Source organism: Labrus mixtus, chromosome 6 (genome assembly GCF_963584025.1).
Source record: "Labrus mixtus chromosome 6, fLabMix1.1, whole genome shotgun sequence".
NCBI classification, from domain to species: Eukaryota; Metazoa; Chordata; class Actinopteri; order Labriformes; family Labridae; genus Labrus; species Labrus mixtus.
In genome coordinates this window covers 29,733,991-29,752,309 of record NC_083617.1, presented here as the reverse complement: position 1 = coordinate 29,752,309, position 18,319 = coordinate 29,733,991, and the positions used below count along the sequence as shown (strand labels likewise).

The 18,319-nt window shown below is 42.9% G+C and overlaps 1 protein-coding gene across 6 annotated transcripts in view; it reads left to right on the top strand.

Moving 5' to 3' along the window:
- The window catches only part of birc6 (baculoviral IAP repeat containing 6), a 118,246-nt gene that overhangs the window by 15,152 nt on the left and 84,775 nt on the right, over nucleotides 1–18,319 (top strand). For 2 of the 6 annotated variants that reach the window (XM_061040841.1, XM_061040839.1), the window contains exons 10-38: nucleotides 3–1,682; nucleotides 2,358–2,507; nucleotides 2,642–2,867; nucleotides 3,942–4,102; nucleotides 4,301–4,432; nucleotides 4,908–5,039; nucleotides 5,153–5,319; nucleotides 6,276–6,409; nucleotides 6,641–6,802; nucleotides 6,922–7,053; nucleotides 7,733–7,830; nucleotides 7,915–8,062; nucleotides 8,275–8,408; nucleotides 8,689–8,835; nucleotides 8,909–9,096; nucleotides 9,646–9,954; nucleotides 10,214–10,313; nucleotides 10,529–10,743; nucleotides 10,862–11,070; nucleotides 11,645–11,997; nucleotides 12,161–12,380; nucleotides 13,338–13,474; nucleotides 13,677–13,811; nucleotides 14,937–15,064; nucleotides 15,324–15,455; nucleotides 16,023–16,238; nucleotides 16,326–16,509; nucleotides 16,618–16,791; nucleotides 17,326–17,459. In XM_061040841.1, the coding sequence (XP_060896824.1) occupies nucleotides 3–1,682; nucleotides 2,358–2,507; nucleotides 2,642–2,867; nucleotides 3,942–4,102; nucleotides 4,301–4,432; nucleotides 4,908–5,039; nucleotides 5,153–5,319; nucleotides 6,276–6,409; nucleotides 6,641–6,802; nucleotides 6,922–7,053; nucleotides 7,733–7,830; nucleotides 7,915–8,062; nucleotides 8,275–8,408; nucleotides 8,689–8,835; nucleotides 8,909–9,096; nucleotides 9,646–9,954; nucleotides 10,214–10,313; nucleotides 10,529–10,743; nucleotides 10,862–11,070; nucleotides 11,645–11,997; nucleotides 12,161–12,380; nucleotides 13,338–13,474; nucleotides 13,677–13,811; nucleotides 14,937–15,064; nucleotides 15,324–15,455; nucleotides 16,023–16,238; nucleotides 16,326–16,509; nucleotides 16,618–16,791; nucleotides 17,326–17,459 (6,437 nt within the window). Of the gene's footprint in view, nucleotides 1–2; nucleotides 1,683–2,357; nucleotides 2,508–2,641; nucleotides 2,868–3,941; nucleotides 4,103–4,300; nucleotides 4,433–4,907; nucleotides 5,040–5,152; nucleotides 5,320–6,275; nucleotides 6,410–6,640; nucleotides 6,803–6,921; nucleotides 7,054–7,732; nucleotides 7,831–7,914; nucleotides 8,063–8,274; nucleotides 8,409–8,688; nucleotides 8,836–8,908; nucleotides 9,097–9,645; nucleotides 9,955–10,213; nucleotides 10,314–10,528; nucleotides 10,744–10,861; nucleotides 11,071–11,644; nucleotides 11,998–12,160; nucleotides 12,381–13,337; nucleotides 13,475–13,676; nucleotides 13,812–14,936; nucleotides 15,065–15,323; nucleotides 15,456–16,022; nucleotides 16,239–16,325; nucleotides 16,510–16,617; nucleotides 16,822–17,325; nucleotides 17,460–18,319 lie in introns of all 6 variants that reach the window. The other 4 variants (XM_061040838.1, XM_061040836.1, XM_061040837.1 and 1 more) reach the window with 3 other exon arrangements.

Below are 18,319 nucleotides of genomic sequence, written 5' to 3'. Positions count from 1 at the left end.
AGGCCAGCAGTCCCAGTGGGAGAGCATGGATGTGAACCTCGGGGTGACGGCATTGAGTGTTCTTCAACAGCCAGAGAAGCTCCAGTGGGAGGTGGTGGCCAGCGTGCTGGAGGACACAGTCAAGGACCTGGAGGAGCTGGGGGCTAACCCCCCAATGAACCAAGCAAAGTCTCACAGTCAGGCAAAAGCAAAGGACAAGGTCACTGACCACCACAACATTCCCTTCCCCTGCCTACTGGCCGGAGGCCTGCTTAGCTACCGCTCACCATCCAGCACCCCCATGGCTGGACCCCCACCCACAGCCCCTGCTACAGCACGCAGGACTGCAGATGGCCCCCTCAGAACTCATGGCCCTGAGCCCTTTCATCCTGGTCCTCTGCATGACCAAGGTCCCATGGAAATAGAAACCTGTAACCCCCAGACTGCAACCCAGGAGCAGGGCTTCCCTAACCTAACAGGTTCCCATCCTCCAAGCCCCTCCTCTCTGCCAGCGGTGCGCAGGACTATACCTGTCCTTCTGTTGTACAGTATAAGAGAGGTGGATGACAAGTCCTCTGGACAAGTGTTTGCTCAAATGAACAACCTCATGAGCAAGGGGCTCCATGAGGAGGGCTTTACTGTACCGCAGATTATAGAGATGGAGTTTGACACACATGAGCAGCTCCTTCTTCAGGATCCTCCAATCACTTATATTCAGCAGTTTGCTGATGCAGCAACTAATCTTGCAGGGTTAGATGGACATGTGGACAAATGGAGCACGCTGGCTGCTTCTACTGTCTCTTCCCCGCCCCGTCCTGGAGCGCTTGTGCAGTGCTTGAGGATGCCAAAACAGCTTGAAGAGGAGAATCTTTATGTGGACTCCATCACACCCTGCTCAGATGGTGTGCACCTTCTTGTTGGCCTTCAGCCCTGTGGCGCTGAATCTCTCAGCGCTACAAACCAAGTGGAAGCTCTCAACAATCTCAACCGCCTGCACTCTGCCCTGTGTAGCCAGCGAAAAGGAGACCCCCTACATCCAGTGGCAAATGGGGTGGAAGGCCACCACCCAGGGGGGTCACCACCTCAGACACCCCTCATTCTGCCCCCAGGAGACCAGCAGCAGCAGCAGCAGCAGCAGCAGCAGCAGCAGAGGCCCCCGAGTGGGGGGAGCGGAGGCTTTCTTGCCCTCTACAAGCTCAACTACTCCACCCGTATAGTCACCTTGGACGAAGAGCCAATCAAAGTGCTGCAGATCTGGGACCCCTCTGATGCAATTACTTCTCTTATTTTGCTTCCTCCAGATGTGCTTGATAGCAGGGAGGATGATGGCGAGGAGGCTTCTGAGGAGACTCTCCCCTCTGTGTCAAAGAACGGCTCCTCTGTGTTTGGAATAGGTCCAGTAGGCTCTGTTGGAACTGGAATTGGGACTGCGTGTGGTGCAGCCACAACCAGCAGTAGTGCTAACGCCACCAGTCCCTTCACCTCTGCCTCAGGCCACAAAGAGAGCAAACGGGTCGAGGTAACTGGTCTGGGACACCTGGTGGTGACCACAAGGGCAGGGTTTATTATGATACTGGACCTGTCCACGTTGGAGGTCATGGCTAAAGTGGAGCCACCTAAAAAGGAGGGGTTCGATGAGATGGACCCCTTTGTCTCAGTAACTTATTGCTCTGGGACTGACCGCCTTTGTGCCTGTACCAAAGGTGAGTGCATCCTTGACAAAACCAGTGTTGTAGGACTGTAACATGGTTTTCGGTTTTTGTTAATGCTCCGAGCTCATGTTTAGCTGGGCCCACTCACCTCCGTTCAAAATATGTGGCAAGTCTTATTTTATGTTGCATCTGTAAAGCTGTGCCCAGCTATGCTGAGTAGATGAGCAGAAGACAGGCTAAAATAAACACATGATATTTTCTTAGTATCAACTCTTTAAAGATTTGTTGACAATAAGAAATACAAAGAATATATCTCCAGTGTTTCTATTCAAACATATTAAGAAATTTGCTAAAGAAATGCTAAAGATGTTTACTGTGTAGATATTTATAGCTAGTCCACTAATGGACTAATCCACTAAATGTATATTTATATATATATATATATATATATATAAGACTGTGTAGAAGTGTAAAGTCCAATGTGCCATCACTGGATTCTTAAAACTCTAAAACAATAATTATCAAAAGAAATCTGTGTCTTCTAAGAGGTAGTTTCAGGCCTGCTGTGAAACACATGCTTTCTTAATGTTGCATATTACATCCATAATTTGCATTAGTTCAGCAGTAGCAGGTGCTTGAAATATGTCTACATATAGATGAACTTAGGTCAGTTAAAGTAATAGGATGATCTGTAGGTTTTGACTATGTTTCTCCTCTCCCCCGAAGGTGGAGAACTTCATTTCCTTCAAATTGGAGGTGTTTGTGACGATATAGATGATGGAGACATGTTTATTGATGGCCCCCTTTCTAAAGGGGCTGAACTGCTGCTTGAGGGGGCCAAGCCCTCCTCCAACCCATCTAGTCCTGGGATCACAGGTAGAGCTGACATAAAAAACCCTTGGTCATTTAACCTCAGACCAAATGAGGACATTTTATTCCAGTGTTCTGTTTACTGGCCTCTCTGTGAGGCTGGTCATCTGATGGCCTCGACATTGTCCTGCTTTGTATAGGAGTGGACCTCCTGGTCGATCAACCGCTGACCACAGAGAGCTTAATGTCGCTGGTGGAGCTGACGCGCTTCGAGACACTGACCCCCCGCTTCTCAGCCACAGTGCCCCCATGCTGGGTGGAGGTACAGCAGGAGCAGCAGCAGCGACGGCACCCACAGCACCTTCACCAGCAGCACCACGGAGATGCAGCCCAGCACACCCGCACGTGGAAGCTTCAGAGTGATAGGTAGCTTTCTTTCTTTGTAACTGTCTTGGTATTTTCAGGCAAATAAATAGCAGGTAGTACTTGCACAGGAACAGGGTCTTTTAATGTCAGATTTTACAGGTAACACCCTCTAGGCATGCATATGTATTTAATTTTTTCCCACGTATTGATGTTTCTATAGACCTCAGGGAAGTGCTTCTCCATATAGTTGTGGCTAAGTGGCTCAACAATCGGACAGTAGTTACTAATGGTGCAACAGATCTGAGTCAATCCGATCACCACGTGATTATGAAAAAAGAGCCATGGAGATACACTGTAGAAATAGGATGACAGTTCAGTCCATCAAACATATATCAGTGCAAGGTTTTTGTGGACTTTCTTACAGAAAACAGGGTCATAAAGGGTTGATATTTCATATGGTTACTTTGTGTCAAATAGCGCTTCAGCTTTTCTCTGTTCTCTCTCACCATATCCACATTTAGTATACAAGTATCAGCTGGTGGTAGCTCGTGAAAACAGTCAGTAAAGTTATCCTGCAGCCTGCTGTAGTCTGGATCTGTTAACTCAGCCAAACAAACTCCATTACAGTGTGTGTGCAGAGTGCTATGTTTGGCCAAAAATTTAACCTTAAGTCCTGAAACGCTTGCACCCTGTTTTCTCTCTCTCACACAACACACACTGCAGGTGCAGCCTTAATGATCGTTGTGTGTATGTAACATATTCAACATTGTCAAAGCTCATACAAAATTTTTGTTTGTAATGTTGATGTGGTTAGTTGGGTGGTAACAAATACTGCTATTTAAATTACACCTGTTGTCCTCAGATTTTTAAAGTCGTTGATTAGAAATATGTTTGGGTCGGTCCCTATAAACAATATACTCAAGGATGAAAGTCTGTGATCCAAACAAACAGGGAGATTTGTGATCTTTTGCACCACTTGTAGTTACAAGAATTATGGAAACATTTTTGGAAACCATACTGAGATGTTTACCAGAGAAGTAGTTCCATGTCAAGGCTCCTTCTATAATGACTCATGTACAGTACAGTGCTGTAGTTAAACGTCTAAGCTGTTGGTGACTTGTGATCCATCTGCAGCTCCAGCTGGGATGAGCATGTGTTTGAGCTGGTGCTGCCCAAGTCCTGCATGGTGGGCCACGCAGACTTCAAATTTGTCCTGAATGCCAACATCGTCAACATTCCTCAGATCCAGGTCACTCTACTGAAGAACAAAGCCCCCGGGCTGGGCAAAGTCAGCGGTGAGGATCCTCCTTTAAGATTGATTTTTCATGAAAGCTTCTAATTTCTGTACCTTGTATATTTGTATACGGGACATCATATTTGTTGGAGTTTCAAGATGTTCTCTTTGTCTCTCTGATATTCCTGCAAAGGATTTGGGACTTTCTAAATATGAAGCTGTTATCTGTCTGAATATTTGCTTGTTATGTCTTTAACAGAGACTGCAGTGGACAGACAGATCTCATTCCCCCTCTCCAGCGTTCTCCATGCCAATGGAGAGAGGAACGGCCAGCCTCTGCTGCATGACTTCTCGGAGGACATCCAGTTTATGGACATAGAGGACACATCAGGTAAAGAATGCTCTGTGTTGCTAACATTTCATTTGTCTTCCAAACAGCTGTTGTTCACTTAGAGCATTTAATTAATTAAATGTAAATATATTAATTTAGTGGCTTTACCCTTGTGTAAAAAAATAAATAAAAATGTTTTCCAATAAACTGACCTAATATTTCTTTATTTGTGAACTGTGTTTGCATTTGTAAACATTTCATTTAAAAGGTCAGTTTGTGTAGGTTAATTGCTGGATTTCATGCCATGCAGACAATTTTACCCATTTTTTTTTTTTTATTGGAATTTAGGAAGTAAATTGTGGAAACTGACTGTTGAGTTCTTAATCTACCAAACCTTTATAAATAAAGTTGATGTGTTAATATTCCTACTCTAAGCAAAGCTTTAGAGAGGGAAGTTGTTTTGAAACATTCTGACACTGTAAAATATGTCTGATCTCTACCCTGGGTAAAATATTTTGTCCTTTGTTTGCTGTAGGCTCTATGCTGTGTCCATTTCTAGAGGACCACAAGGAAGACATCCTGTGTGGTCCAGTGTGGCTGGCCAGTGGGCTGGACCTCTCTGGTCATGCAGGCATGCTTAGCCTCACCAGCCCCAAGCTGGTCAAAGGTAACAGGCACATCTACCAGTTTTCTGCTAAATCACTCACTGATTCCTGATAATGAAGAGTTTATGGGGTTGTAAGTGTGTTTCTCACCTGACCGGTTCTTTCTCTGGTGCAGGCATGGCGGGAGGGAAGTACCGCTCCTTCCTGGTTCACATTAAAGCAGTGAGTGACAGGAGCATGGAGGAGAGTCCCCGGCCGGTGTTAAGAATGCCCAGTGCCAAACCTCAGGGCACCAAAGCCCACTCGCTGTCTACACTGCTGCAACGGGCCCAGGCCTCCAAGGTGCAAAGTCACGCTACATTTAAAAAAAAAAAATAAAAAAAAAATATGTTCTTTTTAGAGGTCTGTCTGAAAGCATTTACCACATAGATGTTATTTCTTATTTTTGAAGAGGGACAGTGTATAAAAACATTTCACAGAAATAAATGAAATGGGCGTGCCGGACAGCCTATCTGTTATGTCACGACCTCGACCCTTAGCTGCATGTCATCCGCCCACTCTCTCACATTTCCTGTCTCCTCGGCTGTCCTATCTAATGAAGGAAAAAGGCTGAAAAAAGAATAACATAAAAAAATGAAATAAATGAAAGGAGGTCATGGAAAAAGAGATGTCATGATAATTTGCCCAAAAGACATGAAAACGTCATGGAAAAGTTGTGGAGATGTATTGGAAGAAATGTGTCTGAACCCTCTACAGTGAATGCACAACAAATGAAAGCACAGAAAGGCAAAGGACGTGTTATTATTAATTATGTAGACATGTGTAGCGTGTCCAGCAAAAGTTTCCCCTTGAGTCATAGTTACAGTCTTTTTAGTTATAATTTTGTATTTCACCAGTCAGTGTGTCATTGCTGCAGTGAAGGTTTTTTTTTACTGTCGTACACAAGGGTCTAAATGTCCTAAACACAAAGTAAACTATTGAAGATATTTGCTTTATTTGACTAAATTCTGGTTGAGAAAGCCTCATGGTAATGTTGAAACCAACTTAAGAAAAGAAAAGTCATTAAAACATTTTTTTGCACTAATCACTCACGTCAGAATAATTAAAAAAATAAAGCTGTCTTCATCATGAGCAATACTTGATGATCTCTGTCCTGAACACACATACCATCTTTCTTGATTATAAACAGAAGGAACATTTTTGGGATCAGGAATACAGTACAACCCAATTACACAGTCACATTTATTTGTGTTTTGTATGAAGTCTGCATGAGTTGATCTGAATGTGTTTTGATGTAGGACAAGGTCTCTTCAGTGAAAACGGAGAGCTCAGCGCCCTCGAAGAAAGTCGAGAACTTGCGAGGATGCGACCTGCTGCAGGAAGTTTCTGTCACAATCAGAAGGTTCAAGAAGACATCAATACCCAAAGAACGGTCAGATCACTGATTCCTTTTACCCCGTTATCAAAACTGTCATAATGAACACTAAATAGTCAGAGTACACAGGCTGTGGTAAAACAAACAGAAAGAGAACATTTGGTTGGTTTAGTGTTTTTTTAGGGTCACACATTCATCAGAAAACAGTCTTTCCTTGGATTTTCTGTCATGCTGATTGCCAAAGTTAAATAACAACCGGATTGTCTCATTTTTCATGATGCCTTTCAGGGTCCAACGCTGTGCTATGCTGCAGTTTATGGACTTCCACGAGAAGCTGCTGGACGCACTGTGTCGAAGGACAGAGGGCAGTGCAGCCACTGAGCATGCACAAAGCCTCATCCTAGACATCTTGTGCTGGCTGGCTGGGGTTTTCTCCAACGGTCCCTGCGGGTATGACCCAAGCATCAGCACAGCTCATACATCATCATTGATCAATCAAGGTGGAAGATGATGGTCACTTAGACAGTTTACAAAGACAACTAATACATTGTGTTCTTTTTGTTTTTTAGCTTGAGAGAGGGGAAGGAGGGCCTGCTCGCAAAAACCCGGACGCGACTAACGGATATTGTACGGATGTGCTTCTTTGAGGCAGGCCGGAGCATAGCTCACAAGTGTGCTCGCTTTCTTGCACTTTGTATTAGGTAAGAACCCCAAACCTAAAGTTTCTCATACCCTGGACCTGAAAGAAATGTTGTTTTAGAGGCTTTATGTTCTGGCTTTTGTATCCACAGCTTGAAAAGTCACTTTGGTGAGAGCAGTTCTTTTTTTGAATGAAACACCAAATTAAATGAACCGAGGGGCCCATCTGATATAGGAGCTTGACTAAATGAATCAAAAGATGTGCTTTATTTTTTAATTTAAGGTAGTTTATCTACCTGTAGTGTTCTGTAGATTTGACAAAAGTTTTCATGAACCGTTTCTTGTCAATAAAACTATTTGATTGGATAAAAGAAAGTTAACAAGGCAAGAGACCAGCTCCCTCACCAGGGTGGCTGTGTTCCTTGGGACAGGTATCCTGTCTGTAAGGATGCCCTTGCAACTGCCTAGGTAGCATTTTTTCTCCTTACTGTCCCTAAGAAAATAGCCACACTGTCCAAAGAAGAGCTAAGACAAAGTTGAAACCTGAACAAACAAAAGCAGAGAATGATTTTTGTACATTAAGGGCACACTCACACTGGCAAAGTTGTGCCGTACATAACTCTGAGTTAATCAGTGGTTATGTCATAATAATAGAAAAGGCCTTTGTGATGATTACCAGTAGATGTTTTTTTATTTTGTGTTTATATGTAGTTGATAAATAACGTGCTGTACTTTTTGTAGCAATGGGAAAGGGGACCCCAGTCAACAGGGTTTTGGCATGAGTCTTCTGAAGGCTCTATTGGACAATATGCCTTACTTACCTGCAGCAGCAACAGGTGGTAAGTGACTGAAATGAACAAAACACAGTACATATCTGTTGTTTGGCTCCCCTGTGTTTCTCATTTCTCTCTTTCTGGTTTCAGGCTCTGTGTTCTGGTACTTCGTGTTGCTGAACTATGTGAAGGAAGAGGACATGGCGGGCTGCAGCACCGCCTGTGCCTCCCTGCTCACCGCAATCTCTCGGCAGCTGCAAGACCGCCTCACCCCACTGGAGGCACTTCTGCAGACCAGGTATGTTCCCAACTTTTCAGGTCAATGATAGCTTACAAATATTTTTTTTCAATTTTAGTATTTAAGTAATACTCGGTAGATATAAGTAATTCAAGCTACCTCTGAGGTACCACAGTGTTACAGCTGGGCATTGCCTCAGTGTGAGAGTCCTCGCTTCCTCAATATTTCTGCTTAAGTCTCTGCTCTCCCACCTTCTGTACACTCTCCCACAGGTACGGCCTGTACAGCTCTCCATTTGACCCTGTGCTCTTTGACCTGGAGGTCAGTGGTTCCTCCTGTAAGAATGCCTTCAACAGCAGCATCGGAGTCCAGTCAGATGAGATCGACCTCTCTGACATTCTCTCAGGTATTAGCTATGCACTTATTCAAATCAAGGAGGTTACAATGACAGATTAATAACATATGATCAATGTATTGAAGTAAAATGCTGACAGAAGTGTGGCAATTTAGTGATATATTTCAAAATGTCGACCTGTGTCAGACATGATCAGTGCAGAAAAAATGGCTTTGTTTTTATGTATGTAGTATGTAAATTGAAATACTTCTTCATCTGTTTTAAGAGTAAATGGCCAAAGCTTAGTTGTTTTCTTCCCTGTTTTCCGTTACTCATGCTGTGTACCCCGCAGGGAATGGAAAAGTGAGCAGCTGTGCAGCAGCAGAAGGCAGCTTTACGGCTTTAACAGGACTCCTGGAGGTGGAGCCTTTGCACTTTACTTGTATCTCCACCAGTGATGGCACACGGGTGGAACGAGATGACGCCAGCATGTTCACTGGTAAACAATTTTTAAAATACATTTTGTTTTGAGTCTCTTAAGCAATGCCTGAACTTCTCTTTTTTATCCCCAGTGAGTACATTTGGCGTGACGCCGACTGTAGGTGGCCTGTCAACAGGGCCTGTGGGCGAAGCTTCCACAGCTCTCAGCTCTGCAGCCCAGGTGGCGCTCCAGTCGCTGTCCCACGCTATGGTTTCTGCAGAGCAGCAGCTGCAGGTCCTGCAGGAGAAACAACAGCAGCTACTGAAGCTACAGCAGCAGGTCAATGCCTGAGTCACACACAAATCCATACTTGGGATTTCCCTTACCTGGACAGTATAAGAGGGCAAACAGGAAGTCAAACCCAAGACGAAAATCTGTAGACTTCGTCAATTCCTTGCTCAGAACATCTAGATGACACAAATCCAAAAAGTCCCTTTTTTAAAAAAAAAAAAAGACATAACAGGTAGCATAAATTCAGGGAGGCGAAGGGATATTTATGGGTTGTTCAGTTCTTACAATGAAAACGTCATGCTTGAGAACTATAATTATTATGTAGTATAATCTACATAGACATAAATTCACAAAAGGATGTAAGAAAGCCCTTATTCATTTTTTGGCAGCAATCAAAATACCTGGGGATTAAAACAATCTGCTGACTTTTGAAATGATTTCTGTTTCAACACTGATTCTTTATTGTTTTACAACTATCCTGTTCTCTCATTGTACCCCGCCCCCTTACCATTTAACAGCACTAATAGCTGTTATTATACCAGTTTTAAGATCCTATGTTGTGCTTAGTAAAATCTCTTTTGTCTGTCCCACGTACAGAAGGCCAAGCTTGAAGCCAAACTGCATCAGACCACCTCTGCTGCCGCCGTTGCCTCAGGCGTGGGGCCCATCCACAACTCTGTGCCTTCCAACTCCTCCTCTGCCCCGGGTTTCTTCATTCACCCCTCCGATGTTATCCCCCCAACACCTAAAACCACTCCCCTCTTCATGACTCCTCCCCTTACCCCACCCAATGAGGCAGTGTCAGCAGCCTTCAGCGCTGAGCTGGCTCACCTGTTCCCTGGCTCCATGATGGACCCGGGGCCTGTCAACCTTGCTGCACACAAGAACACACACAAAGCCAAACCGGTCAGTGACACACTATCAGAATCAATTTATTCTATATATTTAATGAACATATAATTGCAGTCATAAGCCCTGATTATGGTGTCAGGCGCTACTTTAATGTGTACACTTGGGGGAGAAATCAATCACTGGTTTATTGATGAGATATTAAACTACAGCAGCTAATGTATATTGTACTTTCTTTCTTTTTTTTGAATTAATAAAAGAAAGTCATTTTTTTAAATTGTGATTATCTTATTACCGGTATATGTTTCTGCTTCAGAGCCCCATGGGTAGTGGTCTGGCTTTGGCTATTTCCCAGGCATCTCACTTCCTGCAGCCTCCTCCTCACCAGTCCATCATCATAGAGAGGATGCACTCTGGTATGTCATTTAGCAATGCTACACTTTTATCATCAAACTTTTAAAGTTTCAATAAACGTTTGAAACAGCTTAGAGGGTTAGGTTTGTTTATACATAAATCATCAGAAAGTTACATTTGTGTAGTTTCTTCAGCTTGATTTTATTTTTATTTTAAAAAAAAAAAAGGCAAAATTGTGGCTAAGGGATCTTCCTGTTTCTGCTGTACTCTTGACCAGGAGCCCGACGCTTCGTCACGTTGGACTTTGGCCGCCCCGTGCTCCTAACTGATGCTCTCATCCCGACGTGTTGTGACCTGGCCTCGCTGTCGATCGACATCTGGACGCTGGGGGAGGAGGTGGATGGCCGCAGGCTGGTGGTAGCTACTGACATCAGCACCCACTCTCTCATTCTTCATGACCTGCTGCCACCACCTGTGTGCAGGTTCATGAAGGTTAGTTATTTGTCTTAATCGTCTTTGAATGATTGCAGGAAGACCTGATGTATCTGAGTATGGCGCTTTTGTTAATCACAGTAATGTAATCTCTTGGTTAATGTCCTTCTCTTTTCAGATCACTGTCATTGGGCGCTATGGCAGCACCAATGCTCGGGCAAAAATCCCCCTGGGCTTCTACTATGGACACACCTACATCCTTCCGTGGGAGAGCGAGCTTAAATTGATGCATGATCCTCTGAGGGGGGAGAGTGATGCAGCGAGTCAGCCGGATGTGGACCAGCACCTGAACATGATGGTGGCGCTGCAGGAGGACATCCAGTGCAGGTAGAGCTTTAAAAAAACTACTGCATTCTCAGTTTGTAGAGTTTGACTTACTTTGTTCTTTATGAATTTATAATCTGTTACTTAAATAATTTCAAGTAAATGTAACAAATTGTTACAATTATCTTATCAAAAAAATCCTCGGGAAAGAACGACATCAACTATGTTCTTTTTCCTCTTTCTTTTTACCCATTGCTTCAATTTTTAAGAAATAAACTAGGGCTGTTAGCATTAACTAGTTAATCGTGATTAATTAAGGTCTAATATTAATGATTTTCTTTAATCGCATGCTATTTTGTCCCTTTAGGCACACTGTAGATTAGCCTTCGCAGTGTTTCACTACAGTCGCAGTGATGGAAAAGTATGACACTGCTGCTCCTCTGAATGTCTCATTTCACTCTAAAACCTAGTAAAGGCTTACCAATTTTCTTTCAAAAGCTTTTCACCGTATTTGTTGGCCAGTGTTTCTAATAGGAGCATGTGGTTACTTATTAGACAAACTCTTCAGGAATGTATTCATTCATATTTGCTGATGTGAGTTTTAAAGCGCGCATGTTCCTCTGTTCCTATTCACTAGGTATAACCTAGCTTGCCATCGCCTAGAGACCCTCCTACAGAACATCGACCTGCCGCCTCTCAACAGCGCCAACAACGCTCAGTACTTCTTACGAAAACCAGACAAGGTGGTGGAGGAGGACCAGCGGGTTTTCTCAGCCTATCAGGACTGCATCCAGCTGCAGTTGCAACTCAACCTAGCTCACCACGCCGTCCAGAGGCTGCGGGTGTCACTGGGTGCCGGCCGCAAGTCTCTCCCCTCAGCTGGGGCGGCAGAGACCCAGGAGCTCGTCCACAACTCGTCTACTGAGCAGCTGAGGACCATAATCCGCTACCTGCTGGACACTCTGCTGGGCCTGCTGCACTCCAACAACGGTGAGCAAGGAACTGGACACAGCTGGCTCTGAAAATCCATTCAGTGTTGAAATATATGCATTTTTTCCCACCTGAATTTGACAAATTATTAATGGGCCACAGCCTGCTCAGCATTAGTCCTCATTTCTTTAATTTGTGTGTTTAATTTGTTGAACATTTTTAGGCCACTCGGTGCCTTCAGTGTTGCAGAGTACCTTCCATGCGCAGGCCTGTGAGGAGCTCTTCAAACATCTTTGCATCAGCGGGACGCCTAAGATCCGTCTTCATGCTGGACTGCTGTTGGTGCAGCTCTGTGGAGGGGAGCGCTGGTGGGGCCAGTTCCTCTCAAACGTACTGCAGGAACTCTACAACTCAGAGCAGCTACTTATCTTCCCTCAGGACAGGTAGAGGCCATTACATTTTTTTTTATGACACTTCATACGGTGCTTTTTGCTTAGTACAAATCAAAAAAGAACAAACGAACATCACTGAATGAAAAGGCAAGTGTGTGAGAAAAACATAGAAAGAAAGCAGGTTAAAGAACGGTAGATGCAAAATCTACATGGAGTCTCTGAAGGGAGTTTTCATCCCACATCACCCTCATCCAGTCGGGCAAGAAATGAGTCCAAGATAGCCGGAAATGAATGGCTGACATCATATGGGCAATCTATTTCTGAACAGAAGGCGGGTCAGAGGACTCCCAGTCTCTTAGAATGAGTCTCTTGGCGATTGACATTCCCAGCGCCACTAATGGGCGTGGAGAAACCTTCAGTTACCTTTGAGCAGCCGAAGATGGAAAATCCACCATCTGACTGAAAGTCTTTTATAGGACTTGAAATACGAGGCAAACACTTTAATCTAGAATCTAGTTAGTGAAGGGCAGAACCAGAAGGCGTGAGAAAGCGTGTCCTCTGACGCTCTGCATCTACAACACAGTGTCAAGACAGATGAGTAAAATCTTAAATTAGATTTAATCCAATTACCAAAAGCTCTACAGAAAAGATTTCCAAAGTTTTTAAACACATAGAGGACTATGAAAGTAATTAAAAAATATATATTTTCTTTTGTTTTAAATACCTTTATTTGATACTAATAAGCAGGGGGTGGGCAGGGTATGACATATATATTTTATTAAGTTCAGTTTGCTGCTTAACATGTCTCATAAATCAGCTTGTACAAACATGAATTTCAATCTAAAAATGTAATTAATCCATGATAGAGTAACCTACTTTGAGACGTTGAGTAAAGGACATACCGTAGTCGCTCCTTCATTACATGTTAGAGCTTATATATATATATATATATTAATATTTCTGTGCAGGAATGAGTGCTGAGATTGTAACTTTTGTTTTTCTTTCCAGGGTGTTCATGCTCCTGTCTTGCATTGGCCAAAGATCGTTGAGTAACAGTGGAGTGTTGGAGGGCCTCCTGAACCTCTTAGACAGCCTTCTTTCTCCACTGCAGCAGCCTCAAGCAGCTGCCCAGCGCAGGACTGAAGGTATTGCTACCTTGAATTTGGAAGAGTTATAATTATATTGCAAAGCTTTTCATGTGTAACGGAGAGAACTTGTTAAGCGTGAAAGGCTTATAATATTGATCAAAGCACAAATGACAGATTTGTGTGTGATGAATGTATATTTTAATTAAATAATTGATCAGATTGAGGTCAGAGACTGTGTATTTATTATGTGTTTTTTCAGGAGTCTTGGATATCCCCATGATCAGCTGGGTAGTGATGCTGGTTTCTAGACTATTGGACTACGTGGCCAGCATAGAAGACGAGGCCTCGGGTGGGAAGAAGAACCTTGGAAAAGAGCGGGAGAGAAGTTATACAGGTATGTAAAGATTAAGATTTAATTTATTGATCCCTGCAAGGGGAAATTCTGTTTTTACACTCTGTAAGTCATGCAACACACACATGCACAAACAGGATCCTATGGACATGCACTAATGGAGAGATGTCAGAGTGAGGGAGCTGCCCACAGCGGGCGCTCCTGAGCTGGTGGTGGGGAGGGGTTTTGGTGCCTTGTTCAAGGTCACCTCGGCAGTGCTCAGTAAGTGATTTGGCACCTCTCCAGCTACCAGACCAACTTCCATATTTTATCCGCACCGGGACTTGAACCGGCGACCCTCCGGTTCCAACCCAAGTCCCTACAGACTGAGCTACTGCTGCCCGTAAAGTGTCTGATGATTTGATTTGAAATTTTAAAACCTTCAGTGAACAGTTTTTAATCCACTTCGTGACTTCACTTTTTAAAGAAGGAAAGTTCAAAGAAAAGAAAAAAACAATTGTCATTTTCATATTATCAATCACTATATTATAATATGAGGCTGCTGTGAATTCATTCAGGCTGTGTTTAGATATATGTTCTAAATGTTAAATGTCTTTTGAAATGCCGCAACTTCTAAATGAACCTCACACATGATGAGCTTTTAAAGAAGAAAAAATAAAATCCTCATAGATTATTGGGTAAGCTTTTTTTTTTCTAACAGCAGAATAAGCGTGTCCAAAACCTCATGTAAAAGTCATGCAAAACACATCAGGGATGTTACAAGCGACTCATTTATTTTTTTATCAAATGCAAATTTAAATTAAATTGGTCGACTCGTCGAAACATAAAAAAACACATGAACAAACAGTCAAAATTTTAAAAAATGTCAGTTAACAAAGCAAAACACAGTATCACAAACTGTTCAGGTAAACAATGTTGAATTAGTTTGTAGAGTGTGTCTAATGGTAGCATTGCTAGCACCACCATCCTTCTGTCCTCCTTGCAAGTCCACATTCCTGTTGTAAAAGTGGTTGAGCATTGCTCCGGTCGATTTGCTGGTTTAACCTGCGCACATCTCTGACAGACATCTGATTTCAGAACTTGAACCTGAACGCATGGTTGTTTTTTGTGGATTTATCAATTTTCAACTGGTCAGCTGATGATTGTTGTTGTCGATCTGTCCTTCAGGTATTCAGTGGAGCTTCATCAATAACAGCCTTCAGTCTCAGAGCTCCAGCAGATCAGCCAAAGGCAGCAGCAGCCTGGATCGACTCTACTCTCGCAAGATCCGAAAGCAGCTCGTCCACCACAAGCAGGTAAATGTGTCTCAACCAAACACCAGCTCCCATTTAAATAGATACATTTTGATGTGTTCTTGAAATCCTCTGATAGTGTTATATGAAAATGTGCACTTAAGTCTGATACAAGTCTTATAATATATAAACCCGGGACTATGACTTTCTTGTTTTGTTTTTTTACTTGTTTGCACATCTCATGATGCTGCAGCATTAAATTTGGTTGTCTTGAGTGAACACTTTTGCAGTTCTTATATTTATCATGCGCTTTTTATTGTAGCAGTTAAATCTATTGAAAGCTAAACAGAAAGCTTTGGTGGAGCAGATAGAGAAGGAGAAGATCCAGAGTAACAAAGGCTCCTCCTACAAACTCCTGGTGGAACAGGCCAAGCTCAAACAAGCAACATCCAAGGTGAGAAGTTAATCATTCACTGCAGTGTATAATAGGAAGCCCTGTCACTTTATAAAGCCCTGTTCACACATGCACAAAACTCCTGAAAATTTCCCAAATTTCCATGGTGTGCTGCATGTGTGAACACATAGGCTAAACTTTTAACCTAGACTTTAACTGGAATTTTCCCTGCCAGCCCCCTAGTAATAATTGTGTTGTGAGGTCAGTGGTAAGCCGATGTGTGAACCAGGCAGGTAATATTCAGGAATATTCAGCCTGAGGGGTTGGGAGAGGATTGTGACGTTTATATCATGCGACCGATGCCATCGTCATGCATGTCATGAAACTGCTTCCGTATGTTTTCTCCCTACCAATATGTTCTTCTATTCTCTTTTGTTTATACTGTGGATACCTCCTAAACATGTACCATTGATATAAAGGCAAATTAAACATTAGACTCTGTTAGTTTGCCATCTTGACACATCCTCTTTTCTGCCATGGATTGCCTGAGACATTGAAAAACGTGTCCTTGTTCTGACATTTTTAAATGTCTCGTAATCCCCTGTTTACCCTCCCTCCATATTGCAGCACTTTAAAGACCTAATCCGTCTCCGACGGACAGCTGAATGGCCCCGCTCCACGTTGGATACAGAGTCCACAACTGCCAAAGAAGCCCCAGAAGTAGAACCCCTGCCCTTCACTCTGTCCCATGAACGCTGCATCTCTGTGGTTCAGAAGCTGGCCCTCTTCCTCCTCTCTATGGACTTCACCTGCCACGCTGACCTGCTGCTCTTTGTCTGCAAGGTATTCATCCTACTCAAGTACAAAGACTTTTCAAATATTCTTATCTAAAATGTCACGTCAATGAATACTGTTGTCTTACCCACTTAGGTCCTTGCTAGGATAGCAAACGCCACAAGACCCACAATTCACCTGTGTGAGGTAGTGTCTGAGAATCAGCTGGAGCGTCTGCTGCTCCTGCTTGTGGGAACCGACTTCAACCGAGGGGACATTTCCTGGGGGGGCGCCTGGGCTCAGTATTCCCTCACATGTATGCTACAGGACATCCTAGCAGGTGTGTTAAGTTTGTGGGTTGTTGTGTTATTTTCTATCTTACAGGTCTTGTGTTTTGTGGCGTACAGTTAATATATGAAACTGATTTCACACTTTGTCATCCTCCCAGGTGAACTGCTGTCTCCAGGCTCTCTGGATGTAATGGACGAAGTGGTGGTGGGTGAGGAGGCTGGGGCATCGTCCTCCTCAGCAGGGGCAGATTCAGATGACTCCCTGCCCCAGCCGGCCCCCATCCCCCTGGTAGAGAGCATTGACGAGGCCCTGGTACCCGATATCATCGCAGGTACTGCTGGGAACTCCTCGGTTTTCCAAAGTGCGTGGGTAGCCCTATCGGTTCTCAACTCTTCCAATAACACAACACAGATACAAACACACACATGTTTCTCATCTCAATATCAAGTATGACTTTTCTTCTTTGACATGGCTGCATGGTTACTGTTTTTTCTCCACAGTATGATTTGATGAGAACTGTTAATGTCTTTTTAAAGCTTTTTAGAGTGAGAGTTCAGACATCTAGATTCAATTTAACAACATGTCATTCAAAGTTGCATTGTCATCATGGGTTATTTGCCTTGTTGTAGAGATAAGTGAACATTCCATTGGAGATGGACACTATCATCACTGTCACACCTCTGTGTCTCAATGAAGAAACACTCAATTTGGTGTCTTGTGTCTGGACTCTCGCTCTAGTACTGGAGTTTAGGCCGGTATAGCATTAAAATTGCCCAGTAACGTGCTAAAGAAAGAGTTTCTCTTGCTTCTATGTTTCCCTAGTGTGCTTGCTTGGCAATATTAAAGCTGTTTTCATTATCTGAAGGTGCTCCACCTCTGTCATCTTTGGAAAAAGATAAAGACATAGACTTTGACTTGCTACAAGACCTGATGGATGTTGATATTGATCCTTTAGATATTGATTTGGAAAAAGATCCACTTGCTGCCAAAGTGTTTAAGGTACGTTGATTAAGACATATTATTCTCCCTTTTTAAAATTCACTTCTGTAACGATGTAACAAATCTGTCGGTAAATGCAATGTCACTTCTTAGCCATTACTGTTATACGTAATTCTATATGTACTATTTTTTTTACTTTAAACTTCTTACTTATGATATTTCTTGCAAATTACAGTTTAGGTTCATAACCATACACTGCATACACCATTTTATTTAAAATGTTTCTATTTAATTCTTAAACAAGAGCCACCCCCCAATCCATAGACTGGAAAGAAGTGAATGTGGACACGTGATTCCTACTTGGATTCTGGCAGATGTTTTTTTTTTTTTTTAAATTTCATCTATTTTATTTATTGACTTTATAAAGACAAGAGGGTTGAGCTGGATGTCAAAGGGTTAGATTTGTTTGACAAGGTTAATTGATAATAACATTTTAAGCTAGAAAACACAATGTTCTTTTTCATTAAATCATCCAATCTACTCTTTAGAGTCTTTTACTATGACTGAAGAGGTTGTAGTCAAAGGTTTGACATGGCAGTTAACCATGCCTTAAGCTAAAGCTCAAAATAGATTTTTTTCTAAACAAAATGACCATTGTTCTGTATTGAAGAAGGCTTCAAACCAACCATTGAAACCGTAATAATGAACCCTTACAATAAAAAATATTTTCTGAGGGCATAAATCCAGTAAGAATTGGCGTCATTTTGGGCACGATAGCCGAGAAGTTAAAGCATGTGTCCCGTGTACAGAGGCTGTAATCCTTGTAGCAGCCTGGGCTCGATCCTGACCCTCTGCACTTCGTCGGTTGTCATACCCCTCAACTGTCCTCTCTCCAAAATTTGGCCAAAAACAGGGAAAGG